This window comes from Halichoerus grypus, chromosome 12, assembly GCF_964656455.1.
Source record: "Halichoerus grypus chromosome 12, mHalGry1.hap1.1, whole genome shotgun sequence".
Classification (NCBI taxonomy): domain Eukaryota; kingdom Metazoa; phylum Chordata; class Mammalia; order Carnivora; family Phocidae; genus Halichoerus; species Halichoerus grypus.
The window spans coordinates 84,578,129-84,597,690 of NC_135723.1; the positions used below are offsets into that span (position 1 = coordinate 84,578,129).

The 19,562-nt window shown below is 38.3% G+C and overlaps 1 protein-coding gene, 1 long non-coding RNA gene and 1 pseudogene across 4 annotated transcripts in view; 2 read left to right on the forward strand and 1 right to left on the reverse strand.

The window, feature by feature from the left end:
- Positions 1–10: 10 nt before the first annotated feature.
- LOC144379597 (uncharacterized) lies at positions 11–4,697 on the forward strand. Its single transcript, XR_013442873.1, has 3 exons — positions 11–150; positions 1,495–2,111; positions 4,252–4,697. It is a non-coding gene; the product is annotated as an uncharacterized LOC144379597 (long non-coding RNA).
- Positions 3,098–3,230, reverse strand: LOC118541588 (U4 spliceosomal RNA; annotated as a pseudogene).
- A 7,552-nt stretch (positions 4,698–12,249) lies between the features above and the next one.
- Positions 12,250–19,562, forward strand: part of KLHDC10 (kelch domain containing 10) — a 55,490-nt gene continuing 48,177 nt past the window's right edge. For 2 of the 3 annotated variants that reach the window (XM_078059560.1, XM_078059561.1), the window contains exon 1: positions 12,250–12,539. In XM_078059560.1, the coding sequence (XP_077915686.1) occupies positions 12,368–12,539 (172 nt within the window). In that variant the 5' untranslated portion in view covers positions 12,250–12,367. The remainder of the gene's footprint in view (positions 12,540–19,562) is intronic. The other variant, XM_078059562.1, reaches the window with a different exon arrangement.

The window sequence follows — 19,562 nt, forward strand, 5'->3', positions numbered from 1 at the left end:
GCCGAGTTGCTTCCCCGCGGGTTTGAAGGCTCCGGAACTTCCGTTCTGCGCGGTTAAGATCCTCCTCTGAGTCGCGGTCCCGCGCGTTTGCCCACGCGACTCAGAGAAGCTGACCGCGGGGCCCACCCTTCGTGGCCATCTTAGAACGAGGTAAAACCTCATTTTAGAACGAGGCGAACCACCACGGGAGGCCCTGGTGTTTAAACCTAGGTTAATCGTTTTCTTTATGTACTATCGTATTTGGGCTGATAAGGGATTTTTAGAGCGCAGTTTCTCCAAATTCGACAGGGATGAGGGGCCAAATTTAGTCTTAATTAACTGATCTGGCCCTCCTAAGTTATATCCTTTTACAAGTGAAGAAATGGCGACCGTCACTTAAGAATAAATAATTTAGAAGCTTTCTTAGAGACCGTGTTACAGGTGGGTTTAGAAGTCTGGCATTTGGCATTATTGAACACCCTCCCTCCTTTGTCCCAACAAGAATTTATGGAATGTGCCCTACTGACGCTGTGCTAGGCGTTGGCAGTGACCGCAGTGAACAAAGGAGACAGGTCTTAATGGAGTTAGACCTCAAACAAATACGTGTTCCTATAGTTTTGAGATTATGATTAGAAGTGCTCCGAAGAAGTACCAAGTGTATACAAGGAGGACCTAATTTAGTCTGCAGAGTCTCCCGAGATTATCAGGTGCTGGCGATAAAATAGATGAGATTGTGGGAAAGAGATCAGATTGGAAGGAGTTTGTCTCATCTAATCAACTGGAAAAGAAGACTGTTGTGATTGAGCCATAGACCCAAATGAAAGTGGGACTACCCCCAATTCCTCCAGTTCACTCCCTGTGGGCTTCTAACTCCAATAATGTGCCCACCCGCCAGGACCTTCAATCTATTGATCTAGCCACATTTTCATGGTCCCTAACTCCAGAGCCTCTCTTATTCTTTCTCTCCCTAGCCAGCTTAAGTTCATTGGCAATCATTATCATCATTTCTTTGCAAAATTTGAATATAGACTGAGAATTAGTTAAGATTGAAGCATTATTGTTAGTCATATGTGAGAAAGGCATTGTGATTATGGTTTTTAAAAGTCCTTTAAAAAAAAGGACTTAGAGATACATCGCAAAGTATTTATGGGTGAACTGGTATGATGTCTGGGATTTGCTTTAAAATTCTTAAAGAGAAGGGTGCCTGGCTGGCTCAGTCCGTGGAGCATATGACTCTGGATCTCAAGGTTGTGAGTTTGAGCCCCATGTTGGGTGTAGAAATTACTTAAAAATAAAATCTTTAAAAAAAATTCTTGAAGAGAAAGTGTGTGGAGGAATAGATGAAAGAAGATTGTAAAATGTTTTTTATTGTTGGATTTGGGTGATGGACTCATGGGGGTTCATTATATTATTCTTTCTACTATTGAATATAGTTGACAGCAAAGTAAATAAGCTAAAAATAATACATTTTCATGAATATTCTCTCAATTTCCTTGAACCTCTCTTGCCTTATAGTACTCATCTGGCAAAACTTCAATCCCAGTTGAGTTCAACTCTCCACCACTCTGCTCCTGCACCCAGTCAGCTGAAGATGGTTAAAGAAAAATGAAGGACATGCTGATTTCTTTATTTTTTATTCTAAAAGTAATAAAATCATATTCTAGAACATTCTGAAAATACAGAGAAGAAAAAATCCGTAATTTCACACAAAAACAATAGCATTTTTCATCATTTCTCTCTTTTAGTACAGATTCCATTAAACCAGGAGTCTGTGAACTTAGATAGTATATTGGGTTGAATACTGTCTCCCCCCACCAAAATTCATGTCTACCTAGAACCTATGAATTTGGAAATGAGGTCTTTGCAGATGTTATTCAGTTGAGGTCATACTGGATTTGAGTGCGCCCTAAATCCAATATGACTGGTGTCCTTATATATAGAGGGAAATTTGGGCACAGAGATGCACAGGGAAAGCATCATGTGATAAGATTGGGCTGATGCAGCTGGAAGCCAAGGATTGGGAGCAACCACCAGAAACTAGGAAAGGGACATGGAACAGATTCTCACCCAGAATCTCCAGAAGGAACCAGTCCTGCTGACATCTTGATCTCTGACTTCTAGCCTCCAGAACTGTAAGAAAATAAATTTCTTTTCTTTTTTTTTAAAGATTTTATTTATTTGACAGAGAGAGAGCACAAGCAGAGGGAGCAACAGAGGGAGAGGGAGAAACAGGCTTCCCGCTCAGCATGGAGCCCAACGCAGGACTTGATCCCAGGACCCTGGGATCATGACCCGAGCTGAAGATAGACGCTTCACCGACTGAGCCACCCAGGCGCCCCAGAAAATAAATTTCTATCGTTTAAGCTACCCAGTATGTGGTATTTTGGCAACCCTAGAAAACTAATACACCAAGGAAACTAATATAGATAGGGAAAAAATACCATTATTTTCACAATCCCCTAACTGAAATTTAGCATTTCCATCAATATTTTTGTTTGTTTTTTGGCTATTTATAAACTTACATCCTAAAAGATAAGGTACTGCTTTGGGACTAAGAGATCTTCACTCTTACTGTTGCCACCAAAGGACAGAGGCATGGCTGCAGGTTAAAAAAAAAATAACAAAATCCTGTTAAAAAAATAGTAACAGTGGGGTGCCTGGGTGGCTCAGTTGGTTAAGCATCTGCCATCGGCTCAGGTCATCTGCCATCGGCTCAGGTCATGATCCCAGGGCCCTGGGATAGAGCCCTGCATCTAAATACATAAAAAAAGATCTGGAAGAATAGACATCAAACCATTAACAGTCTTTTGGGTTGGGGAGTAGGATTGGGAGGCGAGTGAAGGGGAGAGTTTCGCTTTTTCTATATATTCTTCTATTTACAGAAGATTATACAATAAGGATGTATTCATCATTTTAAAAATTAGAATTTGATTTAAAGACTCAAAATCATTACTTATATGGCTATTGGGCCAATCTTGGGACTATTACAATGTTATGTATTATTATCTTATTTCGTGTCTCCTAGCTATTTAGAAAGCTCTTAAGCATCTATTTTGTGTAGGCAATATCTCACATTTGTATTGAGACCATAACTGTATGGTTTGCATCTGTTTCTTACAACTCTAGAGGTAGTATATTGATTAGGATTTTCCTGGATTTGGGTGACAAACCCAATTTAATCTATTTTCAATTAGCAATAATCGTGCCTCGGATAAACCTTATTGGCTACGATACTGCCACTGCGCAAAGCTCCAATTTAATCTATTTTAAGCAAGAAGGAGCATTTAGTAGAACAGTATTTCTTAAAATGATTAATGTTCGTTCCACCTTTTGATTTTGTTCATTCTGTTTTACACAAAAAAGAGCCTCCTCCTCAATGTTGACATGTTATTTTTATCAAAAGTTACTTCAATGCATAAATTATTTATAACCTTCTTATGCTTATAGTGCTTATAAGACAAAATCAGAATAAACTTATAAATTAAATAACTATAAACTCAAAACAGTTCACATTAATGAATGATGTTTGCTGAGCTACAATCACCAATGTTGGAGAAAAGTAGAAAAATATGGCCCAGTTTAGGTTCTTTAATTAATCTCCTAGTGTAATTTATTTTCAATAGTGTTAACACATGCAGACAGTGCCATTCATATAAGCTTACCACACCAAAAATACAAAATGATATTAATAGTTTCAATGTTTGTTTACTTGTTTGGGATAATCAGACTTAATACTTTACAAATCTTTGCCAGAGAGTGTTCTCCTAAAGTCAATTTAATGAGATGTCACTTAATATTTTCATAAAACTGTCTTGTTCCCTTATAGTTAACTTAGTGTCACTTTAATCTGAATCAAATGTAAATATATGACAATTATTGCTAGAATTGGTAACAGGAAATCATATCTGGACTTCAAGTTCAATATCGCGGATGTTGGGGAAAAATGTCTAATTTTAGCCCAGAACTTTCTATTAGATTATTAAAGGAAATAAGTAAACATTCAAATGACTCATTCACATAACTTTAAAAATGAATGACCATAAAAAAGGTGGGGGGCAATGTCTGGGTGGCTCAGTTGGTTAGGCATCCGACTCTTGATTTCAGTTCAGGTCATGATCTCAGGGTCCTGAGATTGAGCCCCTTTGGAGCCTGCTTAAGATTCTCTCTCTCCAAAAAAAAAAAAAAAAAAAGATTTTCTCTCTCTCCCTCTCCCTCTGCCCCTTCCCCTGCCAAAATAAAAAAAATGATTGACCATTATTCAATTTTCTTTAGAAACTTCCATTTTTTATTGGACTTGGAACATGTGGACCACTGTGAAACTTGCTTTTGCATTGTCTGCTGTGACGTCACGCAGTCTTCATTTGACACAAATCCATATTCACATGTCAGCCCTTGTCCTGTTCTCATTAGCCTGCAGAAACTACGTAATATATCACTGCATCTCATTATGGCATTTTCCTGATGTCAAGTGTAAAATTAAACTTATTAAATAACAATAAATTTTATTTTATTTTATTTTATTTTTTTTTTTTTTAAAGATTTTATTTATTTATTTGAGACAGAGAGAATGAGAGAGAGAGAGAGAGCACATGAGATGGGGGAGGGTCAGAGGGAGAAGCAGGCTCCCTGCCGAGCAGGGAGCCCGATGCGGGACTCGATCCAGGGACTCCAGGATCATGACCTGAGCCGAAGGCAGTCGCTTAACCAACTGAGCCACCCAGGCGCCCAATAACAATAAATTTTAATTCTGTTTCAGTCTTTCAGTTATAAAACACTGCTACAAGAGCATTGTCTTTTTTTTTTTTAAGGTTTATTTATTTATTTATTTGTACTTTTTAACATAAGTGCTATACCCAACGTGGGGCTTGAACTCACGACCCCAAGATCAAGAGTTGACTGAGCTAGCCAGGTGCCCCAAGAGCATTGTCTTTATTTTTATTTATTTATTTATTTATTTATTTTTTAAAGGTTTTATTTATTTATCTGAGAGAGAGAATGGGAGACAGAGAGCATGAGAGGGGGAGGGTCAGAGGGAGAAGCAGACTCCCCGCTGAGCAGGGAGCCCGATGTGGGACTCGATCCCGGGACTCCAGAATCATGACCTGAGCCGAAGGCAGTCGCTTAACCAACTGAGCCACCCAGGCGCCCCGAGCATTGTCTTTATAATTGATGATTTTTTTTTTTTTTTAAAGATTTTATTTATTTGACAGAGAGAGACACGGCGAGAGAGGGAACACAAGCAGGGGGAGCGGGAGAGGGAGAAGCAGGCTTCCCGCCGAGCAGGGAGCCCGCCGAGCAGGGAGCCCAACGCGGGGCTCAATCCCAGGACCCCGGGATCACGACCCGAGCTGAAGGCAGATGCTCAACAACTGAGCCACCCAGATGCCCCTATAATTGATGATTCTAAGACTACATGGTTTAGTGCTAGAACAATATTACTAAACAATTATTATTAAATCATAGCCTAAATGAGAATTCCAATCTTTTGTGATACTGCTCTCAAATATGCATAATGTGACATGATAGCTCTTTAGTGTGGCAGGTAGAAGATACCTGGGAGCAGAGGTCTTTTTCCTGAGGCTGCTGCCTATAGGCACGTTCACCCATGGCAATGGATAGCCTCCCATAGAAATCCTCAACCTGGGGTGCCTGGGTGGCTCAGTCAGTTAAGCATCTGCCTTTGGCTCAGGTCATGATCCCAGGGTCTTGGGATCAGGCTTCCTGCTCATTGGGGAGTCTGGTTCTCCCTCTGCTCCTCCCTACTGCTTGTGTGTGTGTGTGTGTGTGTGTGTGTGTGTGTGCACGCGCTCTCTCTCTCTCAAATAAATAAATCTTAAAAAAAAGAAATCCTCAACTCAGTTCACTGGAGTGATCTTTGAAAACATTAATCTGATCATGTCACCTCTTAAAGACTTCAATGGCTCCTCACTCCATTAGGATTCAGTCTAAGCTCCTTAATGAGGTTTGCCTTTCCAGTGTCATCTCAAGCAGAATTGTTTCACTCCTTCCCTATTCCAGAATGAAATCTTGGTTTTACATTTGTAAAGCCCAAGGTCTTTTTTCCAAATATCAAAGGCAAATTCAGCCTTTTATATTTAGAGCTACACAAAGAAACATGGAAGCTTTGAAATTAGTGGGGTGTGTGTGTGTGTTTAAATGGGGGTGGGGTAGGGCAAAGAGTTGCCTTCAGAATTTCCATATCAATTTCTTAGACAAGGCTGAAGTTACTGGGCTTCTGAGAACCTAAAACTTTGGTAAACACTTTGGTCACCTACCCTTATGTGGATCGAATGCCTGCGTAAACACTGTGAGAGAGGGACTTAAGGTTTGTATAACCCTTCAGAGCAGGCCCTTCCAACTTGAATACCTAGAGACAAGGTGTTTCAAGACCTTCCTGGATCCCTTTGTCCCCCCACCCCTTTTTCCCTTGCACTCTTATACTTTTATTCTTCTTCCAGGAAATACTGGTCATGTCCCATTGAACTGATTTCATGACTTAATGTTTCAAAATACTATGGTAGGTTAATCTTTCCATGAATAAAGATGATATACATAGAAGTGCTTAGTTCACAAAAGGTTATCAATAAATGTGAGCCTTCTTCCTTCTTTTCCTTGGGCAGCCAAACTTAACCTTAGCTACAATTTGTACCATGTGGTTCTATGACAGCTATATGTGTAACGCTTATGTGTGTAATGCTTATATGTATAGACACTTGTAATTTTTGTAATTAAGTAAACTAAAGACTCATTAGTTTGGGCTTCTCAATATCAATGCTGATTTGATCTGGGCTAATGACAAGCAGTTAGTCACCTTTGACTATTCACCAAGGAATTTATATGATTCTGGGTCATAGTTAGTCTGCAACAAATTAATGAACAGTCCAAGAAGTAAACATTTTTAAAGGATTGCTATACATTGATACATCGATTGATTGCTAATGTGAGAATATGATCTTACATTTACATAAAACATTATACTTTTCCATGTACTTTTTTTTTTTTAAGATTTTATTTATTTGACAGAGAGAGACACAGCGAGAGAAGGAACACAAGCAGGGGGAGAGGGAGAGGGAGAAGTAGGCTTCCCGCGGAGCAGGGAGCCCGATGCGGGGCTCGATCCCAGGACCCTGGGATCATGACCTGAGCCGAAGGCAGACGCTCAACGACTGAGCCACCCAGGCACACCCTCCATGTACTTTCTTTTTATTTTTTTTTAAGTAGGCTCCACACCCAACATGGGGCTTGAACTCAGGGCTCCGAGATCAAGAGTCATATGCTCCACTGACTGAGCCAGCCAGGCGCCCCTCCATGTACTTTCACATATACTATTTTATTGGTCTCTCACAGTAACTCACATGCTGTTAAGAAGGAAGATATTACTGTCATTTTGCATGTGATAAAACTGGGTGGGGTACAGAGGACTATACTTGTGTTCTCCACCCTGGCTGTAAATTAGAATTACTCAGGGAACGTTAAAAATATGGCCAGTGCCTGTGCTCCGTAGATTCTGATCCAAATGGTCTGTATGGAAACTGAACATCAGTGTTTTCCATAACAGCCTCAGGCGAGTCCAGTGTGGTGTCGGGGTTCAGAGGCTCTGGCTTCCCCAGTGCTGAGTTTAAGATGTCAATATGATAAATACAACTAGATTTCCCAGTGTAGTATGTACTTTTTACCCCTCTCCAATCCTCTGGTCTCTAACTACATCAAATGTTGTAATTATAGAAGCTCTGCTGGAAAACAATCCTGGAAATTTGTTTGAATCATTGTTTGTGTTCAACATTTATAAAACAGTTTCCTGGAAAATATTGTCAATGCAGACTTCTTGCTAATTCCAACTGACTTGTTCTCCAAGTTAGTGTGAACTGCAAGCTCTAACTGCTTGTGAGGCTATTTTCATGAGTAAGCCTCAAGGAGGGTAGAGATGGTCCTGCCATCTCGAGGTGTTGTTATAGTCCATCCTTAAATATTTAATTATGCGTAATTTAAAAAATAAAGATATTTTAAAAAGTAACCTTGATATCATTGTCATACGTAACAAATATAGTGTTATTTCCCCAATATCCTCTAGTAACCTTTCCAAATTTCGAAAATTTCCCATTAGCCCCCAAATTGTCTTTTAAGGTTGATTTGTTCAGGAGGATCCCATATATTTTGCTATAAGTTCCCTTTAATTTAGCACTGTTCTTTTGAGAACCATTTTGAAAAACCTTGTTATGAGGGAAAAATTAAAATATACACAAAAGAAGAGAGAATAGTGCTGTGAACTCCAATTACCCATCACCCAGCTACATGAAGCATTAACTCCAGGCCATCCTTGCTCCATCTACATTCTCATCCTGTCTCCCATGCCCCTCTGCCTGGATGATTTTGAAGCAAATCCGAGAATCATAGCCTTTTAGCTATCAATATTTCAGTATCTTTTCTCTAAAAGATGGCTTTAAAAAATATATATCCATAATACCTTAAAAATTTAATGATTCCCAAATATAATCCAATATCCAAATTTTCCCATTAAAAAAATAGTTGGCTTATTCTAACCAAAATGCAAACAAGGTCCACACCCTGCTTTTGGTTGATATATTTCTTAAAATTCTATTAATCTGTGGGTTCTTTTTCCTTCTTCTTAAAGTATCAAGTTGAAGAAAATAGGCTGTTCTTTTTTTTTTTTAGATTTTTATTTTATTTTATTTATTTGAGACAGAATGAGAGAGAGAGAGCAGATGAGGGGGGGAGGGTCAGAGGGAGAAGCAGGCTCTCTGCCGAGCAGGGAGTCCGATGCGGGACTTGATCCAGGGACTCCAGGATCATGACCTGAACCGAAGGCAGTCACCCAACCAACTAAGCCACCCAGGCGCCCTAGGCTGTTTGTTCTATAGAGTTATCCACATTCTATACTTTGCAGATTACATCCCCAAGATATTATTTAACATATTCTCTGTCCCTTTTATTTCCTGTAAACTGATAGAGCTACAGGTTTGATTTTATTCGGATTCATTTTTTTGGCAAGAATATTTCACCGATGATTGTACTTGTCAGCACACACACACTGCCTGCTTGTTCTTTTTTGTTATGTGAGCAGCTGTTGATTATCGTTGCCTACCTCTATTATTTTGTTAGGGGTCACCACCTGCCCGCTGTGTTTTTGTGTTATTTCATTTTGTTTTTCATGACATTGACTTATTGATGAAACCAGGCTAGGCATGGCAAAGATTGTCTCCCTGGATTTGTTTGATTGTTTTACATGTCATTTAACTGTTCCTTTGTGCCCTGAAAGTTCCTGTAAACTGGAAGTTAGAGCTTAAATCTTGATTAGATTCCAGTGAATGTTTTTGGTATGATGACTTGATAGGCGGTATCGGGTACTTCATATTATGTTAGCAGGTACATATTGTCTGCGTACACTCATTTTGTTAAATTTTTTTTTAAGTAATCACTACATCCAATGTGGGGCTCCAACTCATGGCCCAAGATCAAGAGTCACATGCTCTATGACTGAGCCAGCCAGGTGTGCCTGCACGCATTTATTTACTTATTTTTAAAGATTTATTTATTTATTTGAGAGAAAGAGCAGGGGTGGGAGGGGAGGGAGGCTCAGAGAGACATGGAGAGAGAGACTTTCAAGCAGACTCCTGGCTGAGTGTGGAGCCCAATGTGGGGCTGGATCTCATGACCCTGAGATCATGACCTGAGCTGAAATCAAGAGCCAGAGGCTCAACGGATTGAGTCACCTAGGTGCCCCTGCATGCACTTATTTTGAAGACCCCTCTGCAAATCCTGTCAATACCCATCAAAGTGTACTTATATTCCACATTAAAAAGTTTTGGTGGCAACCTGTTTAGAAGGTTTTTAAAATAATTTAATAATTTTAAATTTAGTTAGGAACAAAAGTTTCATTTTGTTTCTGGAGTTAAAAGTGATTATTACATACATATTATATGTGTATTATATATTCTATATAACTACATGAGATGGTTTTCAGTTGATTGGTTAATTTAATCTTATTTTTGTAGACTTTTTAAAAAGATTTTATTTGCTTATTTATTTATTTATTTATTTGAGAGACAGTATGAGCAGGGGGAGGAGCAGAGGGAGAGGGACAAGCAGATTCCATGCTGAGCTCAGAGCCTGAATCAGGGCTCGACCCTGAGATCATGACCTGAGCCCAAATCAAGAGTCCGACGCTCAACGGACTATGCCACCCAGGTGCCCCTTTTCCTTTTTATTATGAAGAATTTCTAATATATATGAAGGTAGCAGAACAGTATAATGAACAGTTCTTATGTCCTCATCACCCAGCTTCAGCTTATGGTTAAATGTGTTTCATCTAGCTCCCCATCCATTCCTCCTTTCCTATATTAAGTTTTTTAATTGAGATATAATCCACATAAAATCCACCATAAAATTCACCCTTTTCAAGTGTACAATGCAGTGGTTTTTAATATGATAACAAAGTTATGCAACCATTACTATTCAATGATTTTTAGTATATTCACGGAGTTATACCACCATCACAAGTCTTTTATCCTATAGATTTTTTCTTCCAAGTATCTTTTTCCTTTGTAATTTATTTGTTGAAGAAATTTGTGTATCCTGTAGAATTTCCACAGTCTGGATTTTGCTGTTTGCATCGCTGTAGTATTTTTTTATATTCCTCTATCCTCTGTATTTCTTATAAATTGGTAGTTAAATATAGATACCTGATGAGATTCAGGTTCAATTTTTTTTGATAAGACTGCTTCATAGTTATGTTTATTCTAGAGGCACATATATGTCATCTTTCGTTTTGTGATGCTAGCGGTGGCTGTTCAATAGGTTGATAAATTTATCAGGGGTTGCAAAATGGTCATATTGTATCATTCTTTATTCCTTGGAATACTCCTGTAAAAAGAAAATTTCCTTCATCTACTATTTGGTTTACTCAATGGTACAGTTTCTTTAGAAAAATTAGCACTTATTGACTTTGAGTTTTCATATTTTAGAGCCATCACCTTTTTTTTTTCCAGGTCTCAAACATTTTCATAAGCAGTGTGTGATAGTGTTTACTGGGTAAAACACCTGCCCCGAGGGACTAAAAGTAGGAAAATGAGGCGGGGCCAGTGGTGACATGAAATTTGACCAAAAGCCTATGCATCCTCAGCTACAGCAGATTTTCTCTTTTTTCCTTGCATCACATAAGGTTCTCCTATATAAAGGTTTACACTAAAAAAAAAAAAAAAAAAAAAAAGCCACCATATCTAAGAACCTTGAAAAGTTTTGTTTTTCTTGAAGAATACATACGCTTTTCCCTTATCATTGATAAACATCAGTAAACTATCTGTATTTTCCTGCTTAGCACTGCGCCCAGTAAGTTCAAAGCCAAGTTTTCTGTTTAATTTTGGAACAATAGGAATTTCTGATCTGTATATCTGCATTTTTCTTCGATCTTGATCTTCCATATCTGGTGATTCAAATTTTCTACGAGCAAAAAAAGGTTTGATTGAACAAAAACATTTTCATATAGCCATCAGTCATTTTTGGGAAGTACCTTTTTCTTGGCACTCTTCTCACTGCTAGGTGTTATTTTAAAAATCTTTACTCACGTAATAAGCCAGAAATGGTTTCTTATTGGGGTCTTCATTTGTATTTCTCTGATTACTGGTGAGCTTGAACATTTTTCATGTTTATTAACCAGGTTTAAAATTATTTGTTTGCTTAGGAGGTGGCTTGTATTTAATTAAGGGAGGAGCTCAGCCAGTCAACTCAAAGACAGATAAATGAAACCCAGGAATACCTCGCTCTTAGATTTAAGCTTCGACTCCGCCTCTGGTTTTTTCCTCTTCCAACAGAGCCCTTTGTGTATGTCAACCGTCAGGGAAAGGGATCTCAGTCTGCAAAGCCGGCGGAACACTGTATTGCCCCCAAATATGTGTATTATGTGCTTATCCTACTTCCTATTTCTGATTTCGGTGTTTATGAAAAGAGTTCCTGAATCCTAACCGTGCCTGGAGGACCGGCTGTCGCGGGAACTCTTTCTGCAGGAGTGGTTTCTCTCACTCGGCCTTCGATTGGCCCTCCTGATCCCGCAGGAGTCGCCGCGACGCGGGCTTGCTTAGCGCGGTTGATGCGTGTGTTGAGTGGCTGCTTCTGCCTTTCTCTCCCCCCACTTTTTTTTTTTTAGCCATAGCTATGGTTACCACGTCTCTCCCCGCCTCTCTCCACCTACCAAGAAGGCGGCTGGCTATTGGCTGCCTGTCACCAAGTAAGCCAGTCATTGGTCACTGATGAGAACAGGGCGCTCCCCCTACCCCTGTCTCCCGGGTCTCTTGAGGAGCCCAGGAAGGAGGCTCGGGTAGTGCCGCCGGGCCAGGGGCTGCCGGGACCCAGCTACGGCAATCGTTAGCGGGTCATGTCGGCCGCCCAGGGCTGGGACAGGAACCGCCGGCGGGGAGGAGGCGCCGCAGGCAGTGGCGGCGGCGGCGGAGGTAGCGGGGCCGGCGGGGGCAGTGGGGGCAGCGGGGGTCGGGGGACTGGCCAGCTCAACCGCTTCGTGCAACTCTCCGGGCGGCCGCACCTGCCAGGTGAGTCGTGGGACAGGGTCCTGACAGGTTGCGGGCGCGGTAGGAAGGCGACTGCTACCTTTTCTTTTCTCCCTGGCTTTCTTTTCCTTGGGAGGAGGAAAGGCAGGCCCCACGCATAGCAGAGGGACTGGGGCATAGAGAAAAGGAAAGGTGTCTTTGAGGTCAGGGAAGGAGCAGGAACACAGCGAAAGGAAGTATTTTTGCTTTGTTGAAAGCTCTGTGCTGAGAGTTGTCTTTTCTTTTCAAAGGAGAGGCCGCTGTTTCATTGACATTCCTAAATATTTCGCCTATTCTGTTCCCAGTCTCGTCCTCTTCCGCAGTTTTATCTTGTCAAAGAAAGACATTGGCGCCTAGCTGTTGAGAAATTATTTTTATTTATTTTATTTATTTATTTATTTATTTATTTATTTATTTTGAGAAATTATTTTTAAAAGGGTGCTAGATTGAGGAGAGAAGAGGGAAGAGCATTCCAAAGAGTGATTTTGTAAAAAACACCTCGAGTGTGTAAGAGTTAGGCATTCTGAGACAAGAAAGCAGGAGGAAAGGCGCGGGGGTGGGGTAAGGGGGACGGGAGGGGGTGTTGGGGTGTGGGTGGGAAACAGAACCAAGAGAATTAGCAAGAACTAGTTAAATTATTAATATTTTGGAATGTCCAGAGCAGAATGGCGAGCGTGATCGGGATTTTAAGGGGAGAAAATGAAGATCAAGAATCTACTTAGTGACAAAATTATGCTGCCTTTACTATATAAAAACAGTTGATTGAGAATTGGAAAAATGCACCTAATGTGATTATTTTACGTTTTGACCTACAATTTCCTATCCTTGAGTTCAGATGCCTAAAAAACAAAGACAAATCAAATCGATGTGTGTGTGCAGACGATTTTAAAAAGAAACATTTGTAAGTGAAGTATCGTAGGGGGAAGATAGGGAAGCAAATACTACACAGAATGTCAAATATTATATTGGGCAAGCTTATTTCTACTTTGAAGAGAACTATCAGGAATGATGTGTTAATCATTCACCATATTGTTTGTGAATAATGTTGAAGTTGATTTTATCAGTGATGTATTTGTTTAACCGATGAGTTTTGAGAACATGATGGTTTTTGAATTCGTTTTACTAGCATGCTTGTACTTCCAAGTAGTCAAAAATTATTTGATTAATTTGAAGATAACAAAGGGAATTTTGCACATTGAATGAAGACAGTCACTTGTTTGTGATGAGGTTATTGATGTGTGTTAGAAATGCACATTAACATTTCTGTGTGCCATTAAAATTAACATTGAAGCAGTTTTAAATAGTCAAATATGTAATCTACCAGGAGTTGGGTTTGAGGTGATAGTATCAAACTGGGTATTCTGGATTGCCAAGTATGTGATCTTTAAAAAAAGGAAAAAAAGGAGAAATCCTTTCTCTTACCCCAAATTAATAGTGAAAACTTGTATTTTTGTGTGTTGGCTGATTTGAAGATAAATCTTACCAAAGACTATTACCAGTTTGCCCTCTACTACTACTTATATTTAGGTCTTTGATCTCAGATTAATTATACCATGGGCTTGGTATAGGCATTCCCAGGCCCAAAGAACCTGGTTGGTGCTCTTCCTCACTGCCACCACCTGATGGCAGTGGAAGCCACGATTTCTGATATGGGGCTTAGGTGTGGGGCTATTTCTGCATTTCCTTAGCAGACAAGGCCAAGAACAGCCATTTGTCCAGAGGTAAAGATAAAAATGTGTTTAAGCTGTGAAAATTCATGCGATGAATGAATTTCAGCCTTTTCTTTCTACTTTCTTTTCCCCTTGATTGGTGCTTCATTCTTCCTTCCCAAGTAGGCGGCCTCTGTCATTTATTCACTATCAGAATCGGGAACATCTGATATCTCAATATATTTGGAATTCTTGTACACCAATTCATTATTTTCCCCAGCATGACATTTTAAGTCTCTTCCCCCTTCCCCCCCTCCCCCGGATTGAAAGGTTGTATATTGAGCTGTTTAAAAAGATTTTAGGTGATGGTGAGGGATAGAAATGTCTAGGGCAATTTTATGGCTGACCCTGGAGGTTAAACATTTTTTTCTTTTTTAAGTTTTTGTAGCCAACTTTCTCCATTGAATTCTAATCCCATTTTCCTTTTTTTTTCATCATTCTCTACCAAGACTTCCAGATACTAAGCATCCAGAACACTTTCTTACTTTTTGCACACCCACTATCCAGTCCCTGGTGAAACAAAATAGAACAACCTGGTCTTCCTGGAGTGTTCTCTCTCTCCTTCAGTGATAGCATCTTTATCCATGCAGTCAGGCAAACCTGAAATTTGGGCATCTTCCTTAAATTTTCTTCTCGCTTGCATTTCAGGTGTAATTAATCACCCAGTTCTGTTTATTTTATTTCTACTATAACTCCAGTCCATGCTGCCATCATATCTCACTTAGGTTTCCTGCAGTAGCTTGCTTTCTTTCTTTCTTTCTTTCTTTCTTTCTTTTTTCCCCTGCAGTAGCTTTCTAAGCAGTCTTCCTGCTTCTACTCTTGCTCTCCAGTGCATACAGTACACTCATCTTTTGCAAGCACAAAACTGTTCTGGTCTCTGCTTACAACCCTTTACTAGCTCTTCATTGCTTTTAGGGTAAGGCAAAAATCTTAACCACCACCTAAAAGGCACTGCATTGTCTGTCTAATTCTCGAGTTAATTCTACATCACGTTGGATGCTCTTTGATCGTCTTCTATTTCGTTAGACATATCATGCTCTCTTCTGCCACAGGGCCATTTCACATGCTATCCCATCATACAAGAACTCTCTTACTCCTCATTCTGTTCCTTTTTTTTTTTTTTTTAGCTTCTCTTCCATTGGAACTTAGCTCAATCACACTGTGTTTTCAGGAAAGCCTTCTTTGACCTTCTCTGATTTATTCTCTTCCCTATACACACTCATGTGGTTTTCCTTGGGCATACTTATCATTTATGTATGATTCCTTGATATGCTGGATTTCATACTCTTGATATACACACACACTAATTATATATGTATATATACATGTGTACATATACACACATATACTCAAATTCTAAGTACATTGGCATTATATGTAAGCAATTAGTTTCTTGTGAATTTGATTAGTGGGTTCAATTCTCAGCAGCCCCATTGACTCTGGACAAATGGATAAAATCAAATTCTTACACATAAAAATAGATTAGACTCTGCATTCATGGTGAGAGCACAAATGGTATTTTGTGAAACCTTGTTTGAGCAGCCTCTTGTCTTTTTGCTGTCTCCTAAAATGCAATAGTGATTATGTGTTTGCCCCATAGGCCAAGAAATTCATAGCTTTTTGGTCGTGGATTTCTAACTCATAATCTCTATACACTCAGTAAAGAACAGGGAACATTTTTATAGAATAAGTATGCAGAGGTAGAGCTCAGGGGCAAGATAATAGGTAATAGAACCCAAGTTACTATTGTAATTTCCCTGTGTGAATTTGATTAAATATAGTGTATTACTTGGGATAACAGTTAACATTGCTGCTAATGAAAACTGAAAAACTGACAAAGAGAAGGAAAAATATAACAACTGGTAAAGCTGGGCAAAGATAGCATTGAAATCTTAATATAAAAATGTGAAATGTGTTATATGTTCATGACATGAAATCCAAATGGTACAAAAGAGCATATGATAAAAGGCAAGTTTTCCTTCTACCTTTGACCCCAGCTAATTGGCTTCTTTCCCTAGAGGCAACCAATGATAAATTTCCTGTGTGTGTGTGTGTGTGTAGAGAAACAGTAACATTTGTTTATTTGGATGGGCATTTAAAATGGTTACAGTTTTGCTAATGTAAATGATGATACAATGAATATCCCTCTATACATTTTTGCACATGAGTGAGTCTGTCTAGAATAAATTCCTAGAAGTGCAATTGCTGGGTCAAAGGCTATGTACTATTTAAATTTTGATGGATATTGTCAAATTGCCTTCCATAGAGGTTGTACCAGTTTATGTTTTACTGTTAGTGTTGGGCTGCTGGCCTCCCATACCCTTGGTGATAAAGTGGGTTATCAAACTTTTTTAAAATTGTCAATTTAATAGGTATATTTTTCTTCATCTTTTCAATAGATGTAAGAACTGTATTTGTTAACTTTATAACATTTGCTTATATTTTTTATTCACCTGGTTATATTTTTTTGTTCATTTTTCTGGTGGGATGTTGAATATTTTTTATAGGAGCTCTGTGTTTTAAGGAAATTAGTTGTCTTTGATATGTGTTGCACATATTTTTCACAGTTTGTCATTTGGCTTTTGACTTTGTTTCCGGTATATTCTTTCAGCAGAAATTAAAATTTTTTGTAGTTGTAATTACTAATCTTTTTTTGGATTTTAGCTTTTTGCATCATAAGAAAGACCTCCCCTATTTAACTATTATTTCTGATTAAAATGAAAATTCTTATGTTTTTTTCTTGGTACTTTTATAATTTTAAGTTAAATGCACTTATCTATACAAAATATAAATTATGGGGCACCTGGGTGGCTCAGTTGGTTAAGCGGCTGCCTTCAGCTCAGGTCATGATCCCAGGGTCCTGGGATTGAGTCCCACATCGGACTCCCTGCTCAGTGGAGAGCGTGCTTCTCCCTCTCCCTCTGCCTGCCTCTCTGCCTACTTGTGCTCTCTCACTCTATCTCTGTCAAATAAATAAATAAAATCTTTAAAATATATATATATATATATATATATATATATATATATATAAATTATGTAAAGTATTAAGGTAAGAATCCAACATTTTTCTAGGTGGCTACCGAGTTATCACAGTACTGAAATATTGTCTGTAGGTGTATTTAATTCCTACATATAATTTGGGGTTCTTACTGGGACTTTATTCTGTTTTATTGATTATTTCACCTATTTGTACCTTAATGACCTCATTCTTTGAGTATAGTCCTCTCTTCCTCTAGTTCCCAGAGTTTTCCTGGATATTCTTGCTTGTTTAGCTCCTCTCCCCCATTCTGTTGATATTCTCATTGGTAGAACATTATATTTACAGATTGATTTAGAGATATTTGATGTCTTTTTGAGGTTCAAACTTCTGTTCAAGAGCAGGGAATATATTCATTTCTTGTTGTTAAAGTCTTCTTTCTCATCTCTCAGTAACATTTTAAAGTTTTTTCATAAAGACCTTCCACATTTCTTGTTATGTTTAGCCCTTGGCGTTTTATCTTTTTTTGTTGCTATTGTAAATGGAGTTTCTACTTTTATTATATCTTTTATCTTGTTGTACCTAGCCACCTTTAGAATTCTAATGCTATCTATAATAGTTTCCCAGTTGTTTTGGGGGGGCTTCGCAGTTAAATGATCACATTATTACAAAATAAAAATAATTTTATCTCCTCCTTTCCAATTTTTGTTCTTACTTCTTTTTTTTGTCAAATTAATTTGGCTAGTACTTTCCCAAAATATTAAACAGTAAGACAGTAGTGGATCTTTCCCTTATTGCTGACTTCAGTGGGATGTTTTTTGTGTTTTCCTGTTAAGATTAGACCTGACTTTAGATTGAAGTGTACATATGTTATCATGTTAAAGTAGTCCACTATTGCCATTTTATTAAGATTTCCTAATATGGAAGTAAATTTTTGGATGCCTGGATGGCGTGGTTGGTTGAGCGTCCAACTTTTGGTTTCAGCTAAGGTCCCAATCTCAGGGTCATGAGATGGAGCCCTGTATCCCGCTCCACTTACAGCGGGGAGTCTGCTTGAGATCCTCTCTCTCCCTTTCCCCCTCCTGCTTATGCTGACTCTGAAGTAAATCTTTAAAAAAATATGGAAGTAAATTTTGTCAAAAGCTTTTCAGCTTCTTTGGAAATTATGTAATTTTAATCCTTTGATCTACTATTGTGATGAATTGTACTAATAGATTTACTATTACTACACCGTCCTTGCATTCTTGAATCAGTTCTCTTTGTCACCATGTATTATTTTAAATGTGCTGCTGGGTTCTATTTGCTAAACTTCATTTAGAAATTTTGTATCATTCCTCATAAGCTAAATTGCTTTGTAGTTTTCTGTGTTTTATCTTTGTTGGGTTATGCCACTTTCATAAAAATTATTTCAAAATTTTCTTTGTTTTTGTTTGTTTTCTTTCTGTCTCTGGCTAAATGGCATTAAAGTTAAAGGTTTGGTTAAATTGACTGTGAAATCTTTGGACCTTGAGTGTTTGGGAGAAGAGGATCTCTTTGACAGTTATGTCTACTTTTATGATAATTTGGCTGCTTACAATGTATATCTTTGGGGGGAAGCTTTGATAACTTATATCATCTTAGAAAATAATCCATTTCATCCAAGTTTTCAAAATTATTTTGTGTGCAGTTGAGCAAGATATTCTTTTATGTTTAAAAACATTTCCTGGGTTTTTTTCTTGGTTCTTGGATTTTAGAACCAGCTCTTGGATTTTTTTTAATTAGTTCTACTGTTTCTTCTGTTTTCTTATTTATTACTTTTTTCTTTCATTGTTTTAAATCCTTTGTTTAGCTTTTCTTAGATTTATTTTGTGGTTGTTTTTCTATCTTCTCATGTTGGATGCTAAATGTTCTTTTCATTCTTTCTAAGTGTTATAAGATTTCTTTTGGGGCGCCTGGGTGGCTCAGCTGGTTAAGCATCTGCCTTCAGCTTGGGTCATGATCCCAGAGTCCCCTGCTTTGCTCTCTCACTCTCTCTCAAACAAATAAATAAAAATCTTTAAAAAGAAAAAAGATTTCTTCTGAATACTGCTTTACTTGGTTCTGTAGGTTATAGGCTTCCGGTTGCATTTGTTTTCTTAATATCTTGCAATTCCATTTTTTATTTATTTTCTTTAGTACAAGAGTAGTTAATTCTTTTAAACTTTTTCTTAACATTTCCATTTATGTTTTTAATAGCTTGAGATATAATTCAAATGCTATACAATTCACCATTTAAATTCACCATTCACCATTTAAAACCAGTGGTTTTTAGTATAATCAGTTATGTGCAGTTATTACCACAGTCAATTTTAGAACATTTTT